The following is a 13,287-nucleotide window of genomic DNA, read 5'->3' as shown; positions in this document are numbered from 1 at the left end:
AAGACTTGGCCATAACCTGGGTAATTTTATGGTTCAACTGGTCATACGTGTGTGCAGAACCGACTTGCTTTTATTGAGTCCTGGTAACCCCTATTTCCTCTTACCTGTTGGTAAAATAACTGGAAAATTCTCCGATTTCGGCAATACCGAACTTAGAGGCTGCCTCATTGTGCATGGACCAGCGTCAAAGACACCGCTTGTTCACGGTATGAGGATCATGCGGACTTTCAATCCCTCCTTGGGGTTTCTCCTTTTAGGACCCCCTCATGGCTCCCAGGGAGCTTGAGTGACAAGAGGCCCTCTCCCAAGTTATAACATCGCATGGAAATCTGCGGGGTGCCTCGGGCACAGTGACCCAGCTCTGGCTCCTAGAGGCCCAGTCTATGCAGGTGGAGTTTCCGGGCTGGCACACAGGGTCCAGGCCAGCTTCCCAAGAGTCTCCGGAGGGCATGACCCCAGAGCTCTAGGACCAGCTCTAGCTCCAGGGAGGCAGGTGGTGACACAGTCTATGGTAGGTGCGTGGAAAAGGTCTGCGGGTTTAGGGTCCTGGTTACTGCCTCGTGGGCAACATCAATATCAGACCCAGGAAGCAGCTGAAACTGAAACTGGGACATGGAGGCCCTGAGTGCCCAACCAGTTCAGAGGCAGCATCACTGGATGGGACCCACATGTACCCACTCCCACCCCGGCCCCTGCCCCCCTGCATTTGGAAACCAGGTTGTATAATTAGTATCTCCTTGTCACTTATCCCAGTTGCATTCACCAAATAACCAAGCAATCCACTCTCTAAAATATGAGCCCCCCCACCCCGCAAGATATTTTTAATGCCATTCATTCATGTTTTCTTGCATTTTTCTTTTCAGTGAATGCGTTTCTTTTAAGTCCCTGAAAAGAGACCCCCCCGGGGCCCAAAGAGGAGAGGCCAGCCCAGGCAGGCAGGTCATCTGTCCCCACGGCCCTTGCCTGGAGCTCTTGGTCAAACCCCCAGTGACCCCAAGCCCCGCTCCCTCCCTGGGGGCGCAGCATGAGTGGCCCGGCCGTGGTGGCCTCACCTGTCGTTGGCCACAGGCAGGGCGATCTCAAACTTGGCCAGGAACTGGAAATACTGCTCCTCCGTCTGCTGTGTGAAGCCGGTCCCCACCAGCAGCATCCTGAGGTCCTCTGCCCGGATCACCCCGTTCTTGGCCACCGACCGGGAGCCCTTGATGTTGAAAATCCTCTGCAGACATTCGGACAGCCAGATGGGGTCAAGGAAGTAGAGGTTCCTCAGGCCGTGGCTGGTGTCCGGGAAGTGGAGCAGGGTGCCGGTTTCTATGAGGAAGCCGATGGCTACCCAGGGAAGGGGAGCAGTGTCAGACAAAGGGTGACAGGGACTCTAGGGTGACTTAGTCCCTAGGGGTCTGGGTCACTGGTTCTTCTTGGGAAGCAAGCAATGCCTCCAGCACACGTGGCCCTGCAGATGGCTCTGCTGCCCTGTCCCGGGCGCCCTAGTGGCACCGTGGAACTCTTGCCAACATGCTGATCTGACGGCACGGCCCGCCAGGGAGCTCCGGCCCGCCCACCTCCAGCATTCGCAGATCCCATCTTTGCAAACATCCCTACTCTTTAAACCATAAACCCGCCCTTCGTGACACAACCACGTCAAGTGCTCTGACGCTCACTTGCAGACAGGTGCCGAGCAGTGAAACATGGGACTGCCCCTTCCCAGGGATCCCCCTGCAAGCCCCCCGCCACCCGGGGCGCCCACTCACCGGACTGCAGATCCTCATAGTCCTTGATGTCCTTGTCGGGCATCTGCTCTACCAGCTGCTCTAGCTGCCTGTCCGTCAGGTATTGCACGTCGTCGCCCAGGCTGCGGCGCTGCTGCTCGGCCAGCATGGCCTCCCGGAGGCTCAGGTAGCTCCTGGGGATCTGGGCGACAGGTGGGCTGGCTGGGCCCCCGCAGCTCCCGAGCCGCGCCCCGCCCACCCGGCCCCGCCTGCTGCCCCCTGCTCCCCAGAGGCCTGAGTGGGTGACTTTCTCCTCTCACCCGCTCACCCCTGCACCCCCTCAACCTTGCACCCTTGCACACCCCTCCCCCAAAACTGCTTGCACAGGGACCAGAGCAACTGAGCACCCAGCATACGTGCTGGGATTCCCTACAGAAAGGGAGCGTCCCCCTCCCACCCCGGGTTGCAGCCGGAGGCCTGAGCACGCACCAGCCTCCCCGCGAGTCTCTGGCAGCCGATGGTGCTGCCCACGTCCTTCATGTTGCACGTGACGTGGAAAATCAGTTGCCGCAGCCCCTCGTGGCCTTCCAGGCTCTTACAGGAGAGCTCGCTGCGAGTGCAAAACAGAACGAGATGCCTCGCCACACGGCTCCTCTCCCACAAGCTGGGCAGCATCTCTCTGTCCCCGGGTTTTGTCCCTCACGCTGGCACGTTAAAAGGACCCGGGAGGGGCGCCTGGGTGGCTCAGTGGGTTAAAGCCTCTGCCTTTGGCTCAGGTCATGATCTCAGGGTCCTGGGATCGAGCCCCGAATCGGGCTCTCTGCTCAGCGGGGAGCCTGCTTCCTCCTCTCTCTCTGCCTGCCTCTCTGCCTGCTTGTGATCTCTGTCAAATAAATAAATAAATCTTATTAAAAAAAAAGGTGAACGCAGAGACACGTATTAAGGGCTCACTTGATGCAACGCTCTGTGTGGGGAGCGATGCACCGTGTCCCGAGTGCGCCCATTTTACAGAGGAGGAATGTGAGGCCCAAAGGTGCAAGGTGAAGCCCCAAGGACACAAGCTGGAAAGGCAGAGGCGGGTTGGACCCAGGTCCTGTTATCATAGGCCTCAGGGGTGTTCTCAAGGGCACATGAGGGAGTCCTGAAGCTCTGCATCAGGGTCAGTCCGATCCTGTGGGCTGAGGCAAGCGGAAGTGACCCCAGGCTCATCTCTGAACCAAGGTCTGCGGCACCCCACCCAAAGTGGGGGGACCCGAGATCCCCCAGCACAGTATAGCAACCCACACTTGCTTCCTATGACAGAAGGCTGGCTTAACTCGCTGAGCTCCTTCCATCATCTGTGAAGAGGGCACAATGGTCCCCATAACCCATGGAACCGTCATGAGCCCAAGGACAGGAGGGAAGAGAAGCAACAAGCTCAGCGCCCCGATCCCACTGGCACTGGCCTGGACCACTCAGACCCAGCGTGAGAACCAGGACCACATGGGGTGGGGGGTCTGTGATCCGTCTGAGATCAGCAAATGTGACAGATGGTATACGACTTTCAACACAGGCCACAGGCAAGGAGGGGACCCTGAGGAGGGGACCCATGGGGTAGGGGGGACCCACACACCTGGGGAGGGGGTGTCCGGGCTCTGCCCTGCCAATCCGCGAGTGGGAGCTTGTCCTACCCCGGGGTGGGGAAGACGGACACGTGAGGGCGCCGCAGCCCCAGCAACCTCTGGGCACCAGGTGCGAGAGAGCAGGACACTCACTGCAAGTGTTTGAAGGTGATGTCGGGGAAGCCTGTGGCCCGGGACCCGGAGGGTGAGCGGCAGAGGGCCAGCACGTAGGCGCGTAGCGTTGCGATTCTCTCCACTCGGAATTTGGTTTCAATCAAGTCCAGGTGCGTTCCAACCACCAGCACCACTGCGTTTGGGGCCTTGGCCTGCCAGAGACAGCCCCACAGCTGAGCACAGACGGGACTGGGAAACAGCTTCCAGGAAACCTCCGGAAACCTCGAGGGCATGTTGTGCACGGAGGGGTTCCAGGAGAGGCATCCCAGATGGGCTGGATCTCTATTCCCTCAGCCAGTGTGTCTGCCACCTGGGACCTGGCCTGCATCCAGGCTCTTACCATCTTTACCTGTGAAAGGGGGGGCTCTGTCTTCCTTTTGGGTCCAAGGTGGGGGGTGGGCTCTTAAATTTAAGGTAGAAGAAAAAGACGAGGGCGCGGACAACCATCTGGCCAAGAAGGGTTTTAAGGGCTCCACGGCGACCTATGAATCAGGGGCCTTCCTAACGCCCACCACGATGCCCAGCGTTTCTCCCTGACCATTCCCCCGGCCCCCATAAAGGGGGATGCTTTGGAGAAGTGGTGGGCCCCCTGTGAGGCTCCGCGGCCCGCAACCTGAGGGTCTGGCGTCTCCTCACCTCGATGTTGAGCAGCCAGAACTGGAGGCTGGCCACGGCCTCCTCACCCAGAGCCAAGTTCCAGACCACCACATACAAGGCCTTGTCTGTGAAGAAGCACTGGTTGACGGTGGCCATGCTCGCGGGGCCGCCGATGTCCCAGACGGTGAATTCCACAGACTCCACCTGCTTGAGCAACAAGAGCTGCATTTAGGACCACAGCCATCGTCACAGCCACACTGAGGTCACCGACGGCTTCTGGTGCTGCGCGTGGGGCCTAAGAAAGGCACAGCCATGGAAGGGCTCGGCCGGTCCTGCTGTCTCTCTCGGGAATCAAGGAACCCAAGCAAGGGAAAGGGACCCAGCAGTGCCGAGGTGGGACTTCTGGAAGCTTCTATGTACCACTCACAGAGCACAGGGCCAGGCCCTGGACGGCGGGTGCCTGCAGGCTAGGGTGTTTGCATTCACCTATGTCTGTGGAACACTGGGGACACGGTCATGTCTCTGTCTCTGCAGTAGACGGTTAGACCTCCTGCTAGAGGGAACCCCCGGGGCTGACGGTGCTCACGCCAAGGCTTAACCTCCATCTGTGCGAGGGCGCGGCGGAGGACTCGGGCAGAGCGTGGCGCCCAGTGAGGATGATGGGAAGCCACCCCCTGAGGGTGATGGGAAGCTGCCCCATCGTGGGAATCAAACAAAAGATTAGCTGTTGTGCTGCCGGGAAAGGCTGTGTAAACGGTGGTTTCTCTATCATCCTGTGAGCTCAGAGTCTGGCCCGAGCAAAAAGACGGCAACTTTCTGCAGCAAAGGGTCGTTTCCACGACGTAGCACGCTGGCCACTGAGACAAGGCGTGCTGACCTGCTTTTGCAAAGGAGTGAAAACACAGCTGTTCTCAACTGGCTGAGGGCCCAGACACACGGGCAGGGACGGGCCCCCACATTCGAGAGATCAGGTGCTGGTGGTCCCTTGACAAAGGAGGGGAAATTATAGCGCCGGCTGAAAGGAAGTGGGGGCCGAGGAACAGGAAAGATGGAAACGGCCATTCACCCCTAGGACCTCAGACAATCATTTGCTGAAGACCGACTGGAAGAAAGTGATACTGAGTAATTGCTCAAAAAACAAAAACAAAACAAAACAAACAAACAAATCCCAACAAAATGAAGCAGGAGAGAATCCAGAGATCCTGGGCGGCTTTTAAGAGCCTCCTGACATGAGTTAGTGAGATTCGCTCCTGGGGAGTTCTGCGGGGGGAGGGGTGGTGGTTCTGGTACTACCAGGCGGAACTCTGCTCTCTAGAGAACCGGTGTCTGAGTCTGCTAAAATATATAGCTTAAATGCTTAATGACCCGAGCTTAGAAAGCCTGACTTGGCAAGCGATCTTGTACAGAAGACTCTGCAAGGGAAGCTGTTTCTAGTCGGCCCTGTGCTGGGGGCCGTGGGGGGCCATCGTGCAGCCTCTGGCCCCAAGGCCCGTTGGTTTTGCCCTAAACAGCCTCCTCGCACCCGGGTCCTGGTGTGGTTCCGCGTGACCACAAATACAGCGGCAGCTAAGGGAGGCGTGATGGGGGTGCCTTCCTTCCCTGAGCTGGGAAAAAGAGCTAAGCACTCCTGCTGTGCTCTATCCCCCCCCAGCTCTTCCGCAGGCTCTTTCCCCCAATTCCAGGGCTAGCCCATGTTCCTTTTCCTTTGGCTCATACGGAACAGAAAACAAGATGATTAATGGGGTTGCCAGAGGATTCGTTTTAATTAGGGCTTAAGAACTGGACTTTTCAGAACCTGGGGTGGGAGTCGGTGGCCACGGGGATGGACATTCATCCCAGGGCGCCCTCAGCCTCCCCATCAGGGGCAGGTGAGCTGTGTCTTGCTGCCTATGATAGCAGTTTGCTCTCTGCTTTTGGGGACAGCTACTCTGGACGCTTTGAAATGCCACCCTTAGGGCCAGGAGGGGCAAGGCCGGGCCACTGCTATCTTTAGATGCCCATCAGAGAAACCTAATGGACAGCCAAGAATAAGAACCACTGGCCCGAAGCCTCCATTTAACTATAACAGAACCACCACGAGATCATGTGAAGAAATTATTAAGAAATTATTCACCAGCCTTGGCAGGAGCTGGTCTGAGATGGCAGACAGCGGCCCTTGTAAATATCCGGGGCCCGAGGCTCCAGGCTGTGAAAATCCCAGGCTCTCTGGAGAGGGGAGAGAGAAGGGGCCCCGGGAATCTCCCTCCCACCCATGGGGACTCAGCACGCCGACCATCCTTGACCTTGGCTCTCGAGCCAGCTGGCCTCTGGAGCTCCCACTTGGTGGTCCTGATGGTGGCCTCGCTGTGCACCACCTGGGGGGCCCTCCCCGTCTGTAAGATCTCCAGGAGGGTGGACTTGCCCTGGCGCGGAGGACCCACGATGATCATTTTCATCAGCTTGCACTTCTCTGCTTTCCGCAGCTGAGCGCGCAGGTAAGACAGCATTGCTTTGGGGCCTGGGAAAAAATCACAGAGCAGGGAAGGTAGACGCCGCTGACGTATGGACGTGAACATGCTCGCAGCTCTTGGGAAACAAAATCCTGTCTTGAAGGAACGCTTTCCACATATTCTAATGGGGGATGTGGAGAGGGCGATTGGGTTGGATGATGCAGCGAAGCTGCGGTCATAATTACCCCAAAAGTGGAGTCCAAAAGTCAAGGACCTAAAGAGGGTATCATTCCCGCCCACAGAATCATAGTTTCATCATGTGGTTAATTGCAGCACAATGACGCCATCACTTTCTGGGTCATCTCTCTGCACCTGCCCAACCACGGGAGCTGAAGCTGCTTCTGGCCCAGGTCCTTAATGACTGGACTCGAGTCCTCTTTTCCTGGGGCAGCTGGGGTGGGGAGGGGTGCTGCCTTGGAAAGCCTACCTTCTTTTTTGATCTCCACGGGCACGTTGGTGATGTTCAGGTCTTCGATGTCCAACTGCCAGAGGTTGCTCAGCTGCCCCAGCTCCGCTGGGAGCTCGCGGAGGCCAGGATTGCTGAGGGGACACACACACCGCAGGAGGACACAAAGAACTACATGCAGGCGTGCACGCGGCAGGCTGTCAGCCTCTGAGCCCTGTACCCCAAGCCCAACATCTCGAGCGATCCGTCGAGACAGTGAATTCCGAAGCCTTTCTCGCTGGAAAGCCAGCTCTGCCTTCTGCAGAGCCCCGTGGCTTAGAACCAGATTTCCTCCCCCAACATCCTCTCTCTTCTATCGATTATGATGCCATAAAGATTATCAGTGTCTCCTCTCAGAAAGGCAACGTAACAGAATTGATATTTTCATTGTTTCTCACGTTGCACCCCCAGCGGTGCCCGGCAGTAGGGGGAATCGGTGGATGGAAGGATGAAGGACTGAGCAGTTCTCATTAGGACAGAAGGCATCAGGCATCACGGCCCCTGCCTTTCCCTCTCCCACCTCTTTGACGAAGTCCGGTTCTCAAAGTCCCCCTGCTGCCTCCCCGTACATAGATGGCTTCCTTCCCCCCCCCCCCCGCCCCCAGGGTCTGCGTCCTCAGATGGGAGACCAAAGCACACTTAAGCCTCCCCCTGCCGGCCGGGTACTCACTTTCCCAGGTAGAGCTCTGATAAACTCTTCAGGAGGCAAACCGAGGGAGGGATAGCGTCCAGGTGATTGTCGTTCAGACAAAGGACTTCCAAAGACTCACTTAGGAAGGCTGGAAATTCCAGCACCCCCGCTGCAAAGAGATGCCAAAGCAGAGGGGCTGTTGGCAGGGGATTTTGGACCATCCTGGCATGGCATGGAAGGTACCCGGGTGTGCTAGCTGGCAGCAGCCTCTGGGGGGCATTTTGGCAAGTTGACCTGAGTAAGGTGCTCATCTTCCTGACTGAGGGGTTCTAATTCCAGGGGCTGGTCCTGCAGACATCCCTGCACGTGTGTGGCCAGGTTGTAAGGGCAGGACACTCCCGGGCACACTGTTTGTAACAGCAAAGACAGAAGACAGCCCTCCCCACCCCCAGGGAGGCAGCTGATGAGGGACAGGGATAATATATAATTATTGCAAAGCACGGGGCAGGTCTACGTGTGGGGGTGAGGCAACACTCAACAGCTACTGGTGAGCTGAAAATGGGTGTGTGCAGGCGTGGGAGCAAACGCACAGCCCGTGCCCTATGTACATTTCACATATATATTTTATACGCATAAAGATATTACGCGATGTGGGCCACAGGCATACGACATCACAGGTATGTGCACACGCACCACACGTGTGTGCATGTTATACGCCGCTACAGGCATGTGAGCACACGCAGGCATACATGCGTGTACACGGATGTTAGACACAAACATAACGGTAACGCACCCCACCACTGTCTCTGGGGAGGGGAGTGACTAGGAGACTGGATATTCATGCCACACCATTTGATACCATTCAAAAATTCTTTTTACGGCGGACACATCTTCAATTAAAAAAAAGCCAATCCATTAGCAAATGGGCTTGGTTTTTATGCTCCCTAAGCATAAATAAAACAGTGGGCTTGGTTTTTATGCTTCCTAAGATGCCACTCTCCGAAAAGCCAGCCAACTCTCTAGTGTTTAAGTGACTTCTTGAATGGGGTTAGTTATGGGATTCCCATTGAGATGGTGTCATATAGGTGTTCCTTCCTCGGGCAACAGAGCGTGGGAGCCGAGAGTGACTGGGGCCGGGAGCTTGGACTCACACACTGGGGGATCAGAGGCTTAGGTTTCAGCAAAATCTCCAAATCTCTTATCCTCCCTGGTAAGGAGGGGCAGGACTCCATGCCCGCAAGGGTGCCTTTCAGCTCCAGCTCCCAGAACTCAAGATAAAAGACGGCCCCAAGACCTCTCCCCCAGCCCTCCGCCAGCCCAGCAAGATAGAGAAGCCGGGATTCTTTGGTTGGGCTGGAGCCACTTTTCCTGCCCTTGATCACAACTTCCTCCCTTCGCTCTGGCAATTCTCCACACGTGTCACCCGCGGTATCAATGCTAATGGGGTAACTTGGCATCTGAGAATGTTCCAGAAGAGGCGATAACAGAATCCCGAAATCGGCGCCCGGAAAACCAGCCCAGCGGGCCCCCGTGGGAAGTGGGGGCGGTCAGAGCAGTGCCTCCTGGAGTGTAACGAAGGTGCCACAGACTTTTAAAGATGGCTTTGAACGTAAGAAAAATGTTCAAAAGGACATTTTCTCCCCAATGATAAAGAACGATTCACTTTAGCCTGCCCCGACGCACACTGAAGGAACATACGTTCACAGGAAGGAAGAAAGGCTCACTTTCTTCCCCGAGAACACACTCAGAACACCTGGCCTCTGTGTTTTCTGATTTTCAGGTCGACACTCAGAACACCTGGCCTCTGTGTTTTCTGATTTTCAGGTCGACACTCAGAACACCTGGCCTCTGTGTTTTCTGATTTTCAGGTCGTCCCTCGGTGTTTACGAAGCCTCCGTAAGTAGCGGGCGGATGGAATAAGGAATTACTACTGCAGGGGCAGCACCTGTCACAGAGCCGCTGGCCCCGAGCGGCGACGGGCCTGGGAGAGCACAGCTCGAAGTATTTATGAACTGTAATCGTTCCTAAGTTATTTATGACTCTGCTGGTCTGAGTTTTACCGTAAAAACGGCTGTGCAAATTATTTTTGGACGAGGCCACCGCACAAGTAGGGCTACTTCATTGTACACAAATCTCCTTGGAATTTTTACTATTCATCGGCAGACAAGTTAGCTTTTACAGGTCATTCCTTTCCCGAGGATCAGCGGCCCCCCTGGAGGATAAGCCCCCCGGGGGAAGAATTTGCAATGGGTCCCCTTCTTTTCATGCTGGGGTAGGCCTCTACTTTTGAGACGAAATGGACAAACTCAAGAGGCCTTTGTCAAAGGCCAAAGCCAACACCTACCTCTGCCAGGGAGACTTCCACGGGGTGCGGCCTCCTCACCTGGCTTCCCAGACGGGCTCCAGCTGGCCACCGGCAAAGCCGTTTTCCAGAACATTAGTACACGCTCCTGTCGTGTTTCTTCGTGGTGTGCCTTTGGCCTTGCACTCTGGCGGCTTCGCAAGGAAGCGTCTGGTCCCACTGAGTGCTGGGCCCTACCTCCTCTTGCCCTTCTGCATTTCCATCTTGGAGACACCTCTCTGACCCACTCGAGTTCACGAGGCTCAACAGACAGTAACAGAAGCCTGACCGAGATCCATTCCCCAGCTACACTTTCCACGGGCAATATACCCTTTCGGCGTCAATGAGAAGAAAGTGTGTATCCTTCCTTCCAGTCAAATCCCTATGTTTGGACTCAGTTTCCAAAGTCCTAAGGCCCCGCATTTTAAAAAGGACGAGTTATGGGGGCGCCTGGGTGGCTCAGTGGGTTAAAGCCTCTGCCTTTGGCTCAGGTCATGATCTCAGGGTCCTGGGATCGGACCCCACATCGGGCTCTCTGCTTGCCAGGGAGCCTGCTTCCCTATCTCTCTCTCTCTGCCTGCCTCTGCCTATTTGTGATATCTGTCAAATAAATAAATAAAAATCTTAAAAAAAAAAAAAAGAATGAGTTATGAAATTCCTCATGCTATGTCCCCATGAGTGTGGTTTGGGGCCTTCTCATCCGTTTCTGGGCCATCTGGATTTCCTTTCCTGCAAACTGTTTATACCCATTGCCCTCCCCTATTTTTTTTTTTTTCCAATTGTGTTGTCCTTTTAAAAAAATTAATTTGTAAGCAGTCTTTGTGTATCAGGGACTTAAGCCAATTTGTGTTGCAACGATTTGCATTGAAAATATTCCTTCTCAGTCTGTCTGCATCATGCCTCGGTTTATGATGCCTTTTACTGAACAAGACTTTTCAATTTTTACAAAGCCCAAGGTTTTGGTCTTTTTCTAGTGACTTCTGGATTCCCCACCTAGGTTTTAAAGGACTTCTCCATCCACAAATTTTACCTATATTATCTTAAATGTTTATAGTTTTCTTTTTCTTCTTTGTTTAAATCTGAAATCTACATTTTTGAAATGCACATTTTTGCAGTAGAGGTAAAGTAGGGAATCCAGCGTGGTCACTTTCCCCTTCCCACTGGACAGGCAAGTACACCACAGTATTTATTAAGACAATTAAGCGTGTTTCCTCCCCACTAAACTGATATGCCCTCTTTGTCATATACTAAATTCCTATTATGTACTTAGGTCTGTTCCCTGTTATTTTTAAATCACACGTGAAAAACCGTACACACTCATTCATGAATGATGCGTATGGATACCGTATGTATAAACACACATATCAGGTCATTAAGAAGTGTAACAGGTGGACAGACTATTTAGGTCCACCTCCTGCAAATGTGTCCTGGCCTCTGGCATTTCTCATCCCCGTCTTACGCCACCTGTACTAAAAGAGCGCTTTGCCAACAGACATGGAGCCAAAGAAGAAAGTTATGTGACATTGAGGATGACCTAAATATTGGCTCCTGTTCTCCGGGACAGCGTCTTGAGGGATATTTCTGTGAGCATAACTGGCTTTACAAGTCTTCGCTTTTGGGTTAAAAAAAAGGGCTGGCTGAGGAGCTCGAGGGACAGGTCCACACCTTCCCCCATACCTCCCAGAAGACAATGAACGAGAAGAAGTAGCTTTCCTGGAATACTGTTGGCTGATCTGGCCTGGTTGTGAGACCAGTCAGAACACTCTAGCAACAGTCCTGTTTCTGATGAGTTTGGGGGACGAGGCCAAGTCCCTTCAGACACTCAGGCTGGCCAGGACTGTGGGGCTGTGTTCCCACGAGGCCTTCACCAGCTGCTATAGTGTGGCTGCGAGGACTTCATGGTACTGCTCTCCCTAACCGTGGGCCTGGAGTCACACAGTGCTGGGGTCCCACAGTGCTGGGGTCCCACAGTGCTGGGATGACACCTGGTTCTGTCACTGAGCAGCCACATGACCTGGGCAAGTGAGTCAGCCCTTGTGCTGCAGACTGGACTGTGCCCCCCCCTCCCAAAGACCTAGTCTACCCAACGTGATGATGATTGGAGTTGGAGCCTTTGGGGGGTAATTAGGTTTAGATGAGGTCATGAAGGGAGGGTCCCCATGAGGGCACTAGTGCCTTTAGAAGAGATACCAGAGAGCTTGCTCTTCTGTCTGTCTCCCTCTGAGAACAAAGCAAGAAGACCCTCACGAGGAGCCTGATTGCAGACTTCCAGCCTCCAGAACTGTGAGAGCATACATTTTCAGCATCTCAGCCGCCCAGTCTGTGCTTCTCTGTTACGGGAGCCTGAACTGGCTGCAACCCCATGGCCTCCACTTCTTCATCTGCAAAATGGGGGAACCCCAAGCCACACCCCATGCCATGAGCCTTACAGAAGGGCACTAACAGGTGTACCATCTCTCGGCGGTGCTCACTCACAACAGAGCTATCCACACATATAGCGACCAGTCTCATCGGACTGCAAGGAGGAAAGAAGGTTTCAGGGTACATGCAGGCCAAACGGGTCTGATGAGGCCCAGGGCGCGCCCAGGTTTCCCGGGAAAACCCCGTGCAAGGGCGACCCCCGGTGGTGGAGCAGGGAACTGCCCGCCCGGCTGTCTCCTCTGCCCCTATGGACACACACCTGTCTCGGTCCCAGAACGCTGGCGCCCTCTGGTGGTGAAAAAGGAAATACGCTTTGTTTTCAGTCCGTCTTCATTTCTGCAGGGGCAAAAAAAAAAAAAAAAAATCAGATTTTGAGGAGACCGTGACAATTTTTGCTGTGACTATATAATGCCGAGCCATGCGGATATAAGGGAGAACATTCTATCAGGAAGATGTCTGGGTCCCTGCAGCTACTACGTAAGCACAGACCTTGCCTACTAATCGCACTGATTATGCTCTGAAGTCTTTGGGGAAAAAAATGTCCAGAGGAGGTGATCTAATGCTGGCATGGCCAATGGTGATTTCCGTTCTTGAGTTTTCCATTACAGGCAGGTGGGAGCATTTCTGTGCCTGCCAGGAAGGCCCATTCCAGTCGCTATCACCTGGGGGTGGGGGTGGGGGTGGGGGTGGGGGTGAGGGTGGGGGTGAAGGTGGGCGTGGGGGTGGGGGCTCCCTTTTGGGGGTCAAGCCCTGCTAAGAAGTGGGCTTCAGCAAGTGAAATTGGGAGGCTGGTCTCCAGGACCCCAAAGGCAAGCTGTGCTCATTCCCAGATTTTCATCTTTTATTAGACGGCTCTGGGACTCACTTTTATTCAATGGA

The 13,287-nt window shown here is 54.7% G+C and overlaps 1 protein-coding gene across 3 annotated transcripts in view; it reads right to left on the bottom strand.

The window, feature by feature from the left end:
• The window catches only part of LRRK1 (leucine rich repeat kinase 1), a 121,425-nt gene that overhangs the window by 31,036 nt on the left and 77,102 nt on the right, over nucleotides 1–13,287 (bottom strand). For all 3 annotated transcript variants that reach the window (XM_059371675.1, XM_059371676.1, XM_059371678.1), the window contains 9 exons: nucleotides 12,668–12,744; nucleotides 7,686–7,815; nucleotides 6,998–7,110; nucleotides 6,364–6,578; nucleotides 4,121–4,285; nucleotides 3,464–3,636; nucleotides 2,199–2,319; nucleotides 1,752–1,911; nucleotides 1,053–1,329 (listed from right to left, as the gene is read on the bottom strand). In XM_059371675.1, coding sequence (XP_059227658.1) covers nucleotides 1,053–1,329; nucleotides 1,752–1,911; nucleotides 2,199–2,319; nucleotides 3,464–3,636; nucleotides 4,121–4,285; nucleotides 6,364–6,578; nucleotides 6,998–7,110; nucleotides 7,686–7,815; nucleotides 12,668–12,744 — 1,431 coding nt within the window. The remainder of the gene's footprint in view (nucleotides 1–1,052; nucleotides 1,330–1,751; nucleotides 1,912–2,198; nucleotides 2,320–3,463; nucleotides 3,637–4,120; nucleotides 4,286–6,363; nucleotides 6,579–6,997; nucleotides 7,111–7,685; nucleotides 7,816–12,667; nucleotides 12,745–13,287) is intronic.

Source organism: Mustela nigripes, chromosome 13 (assembly GCF_022355385.1).
Source record: "Mustela nigripes isolate SB6536 chromosome 13, MUSNIG.SB6536, whole genome shotgun sequence".
Taxonomy (NCBI): domain Eukaryota; kingdom Metazoa; phylum Chordata; class Mammalia; order Carnivora; family Mustelidae; genus Mustela; species Mustela nigripes.
This window is presented reverse-complemented; position numbering and strand designations above follow the sequence as displayed.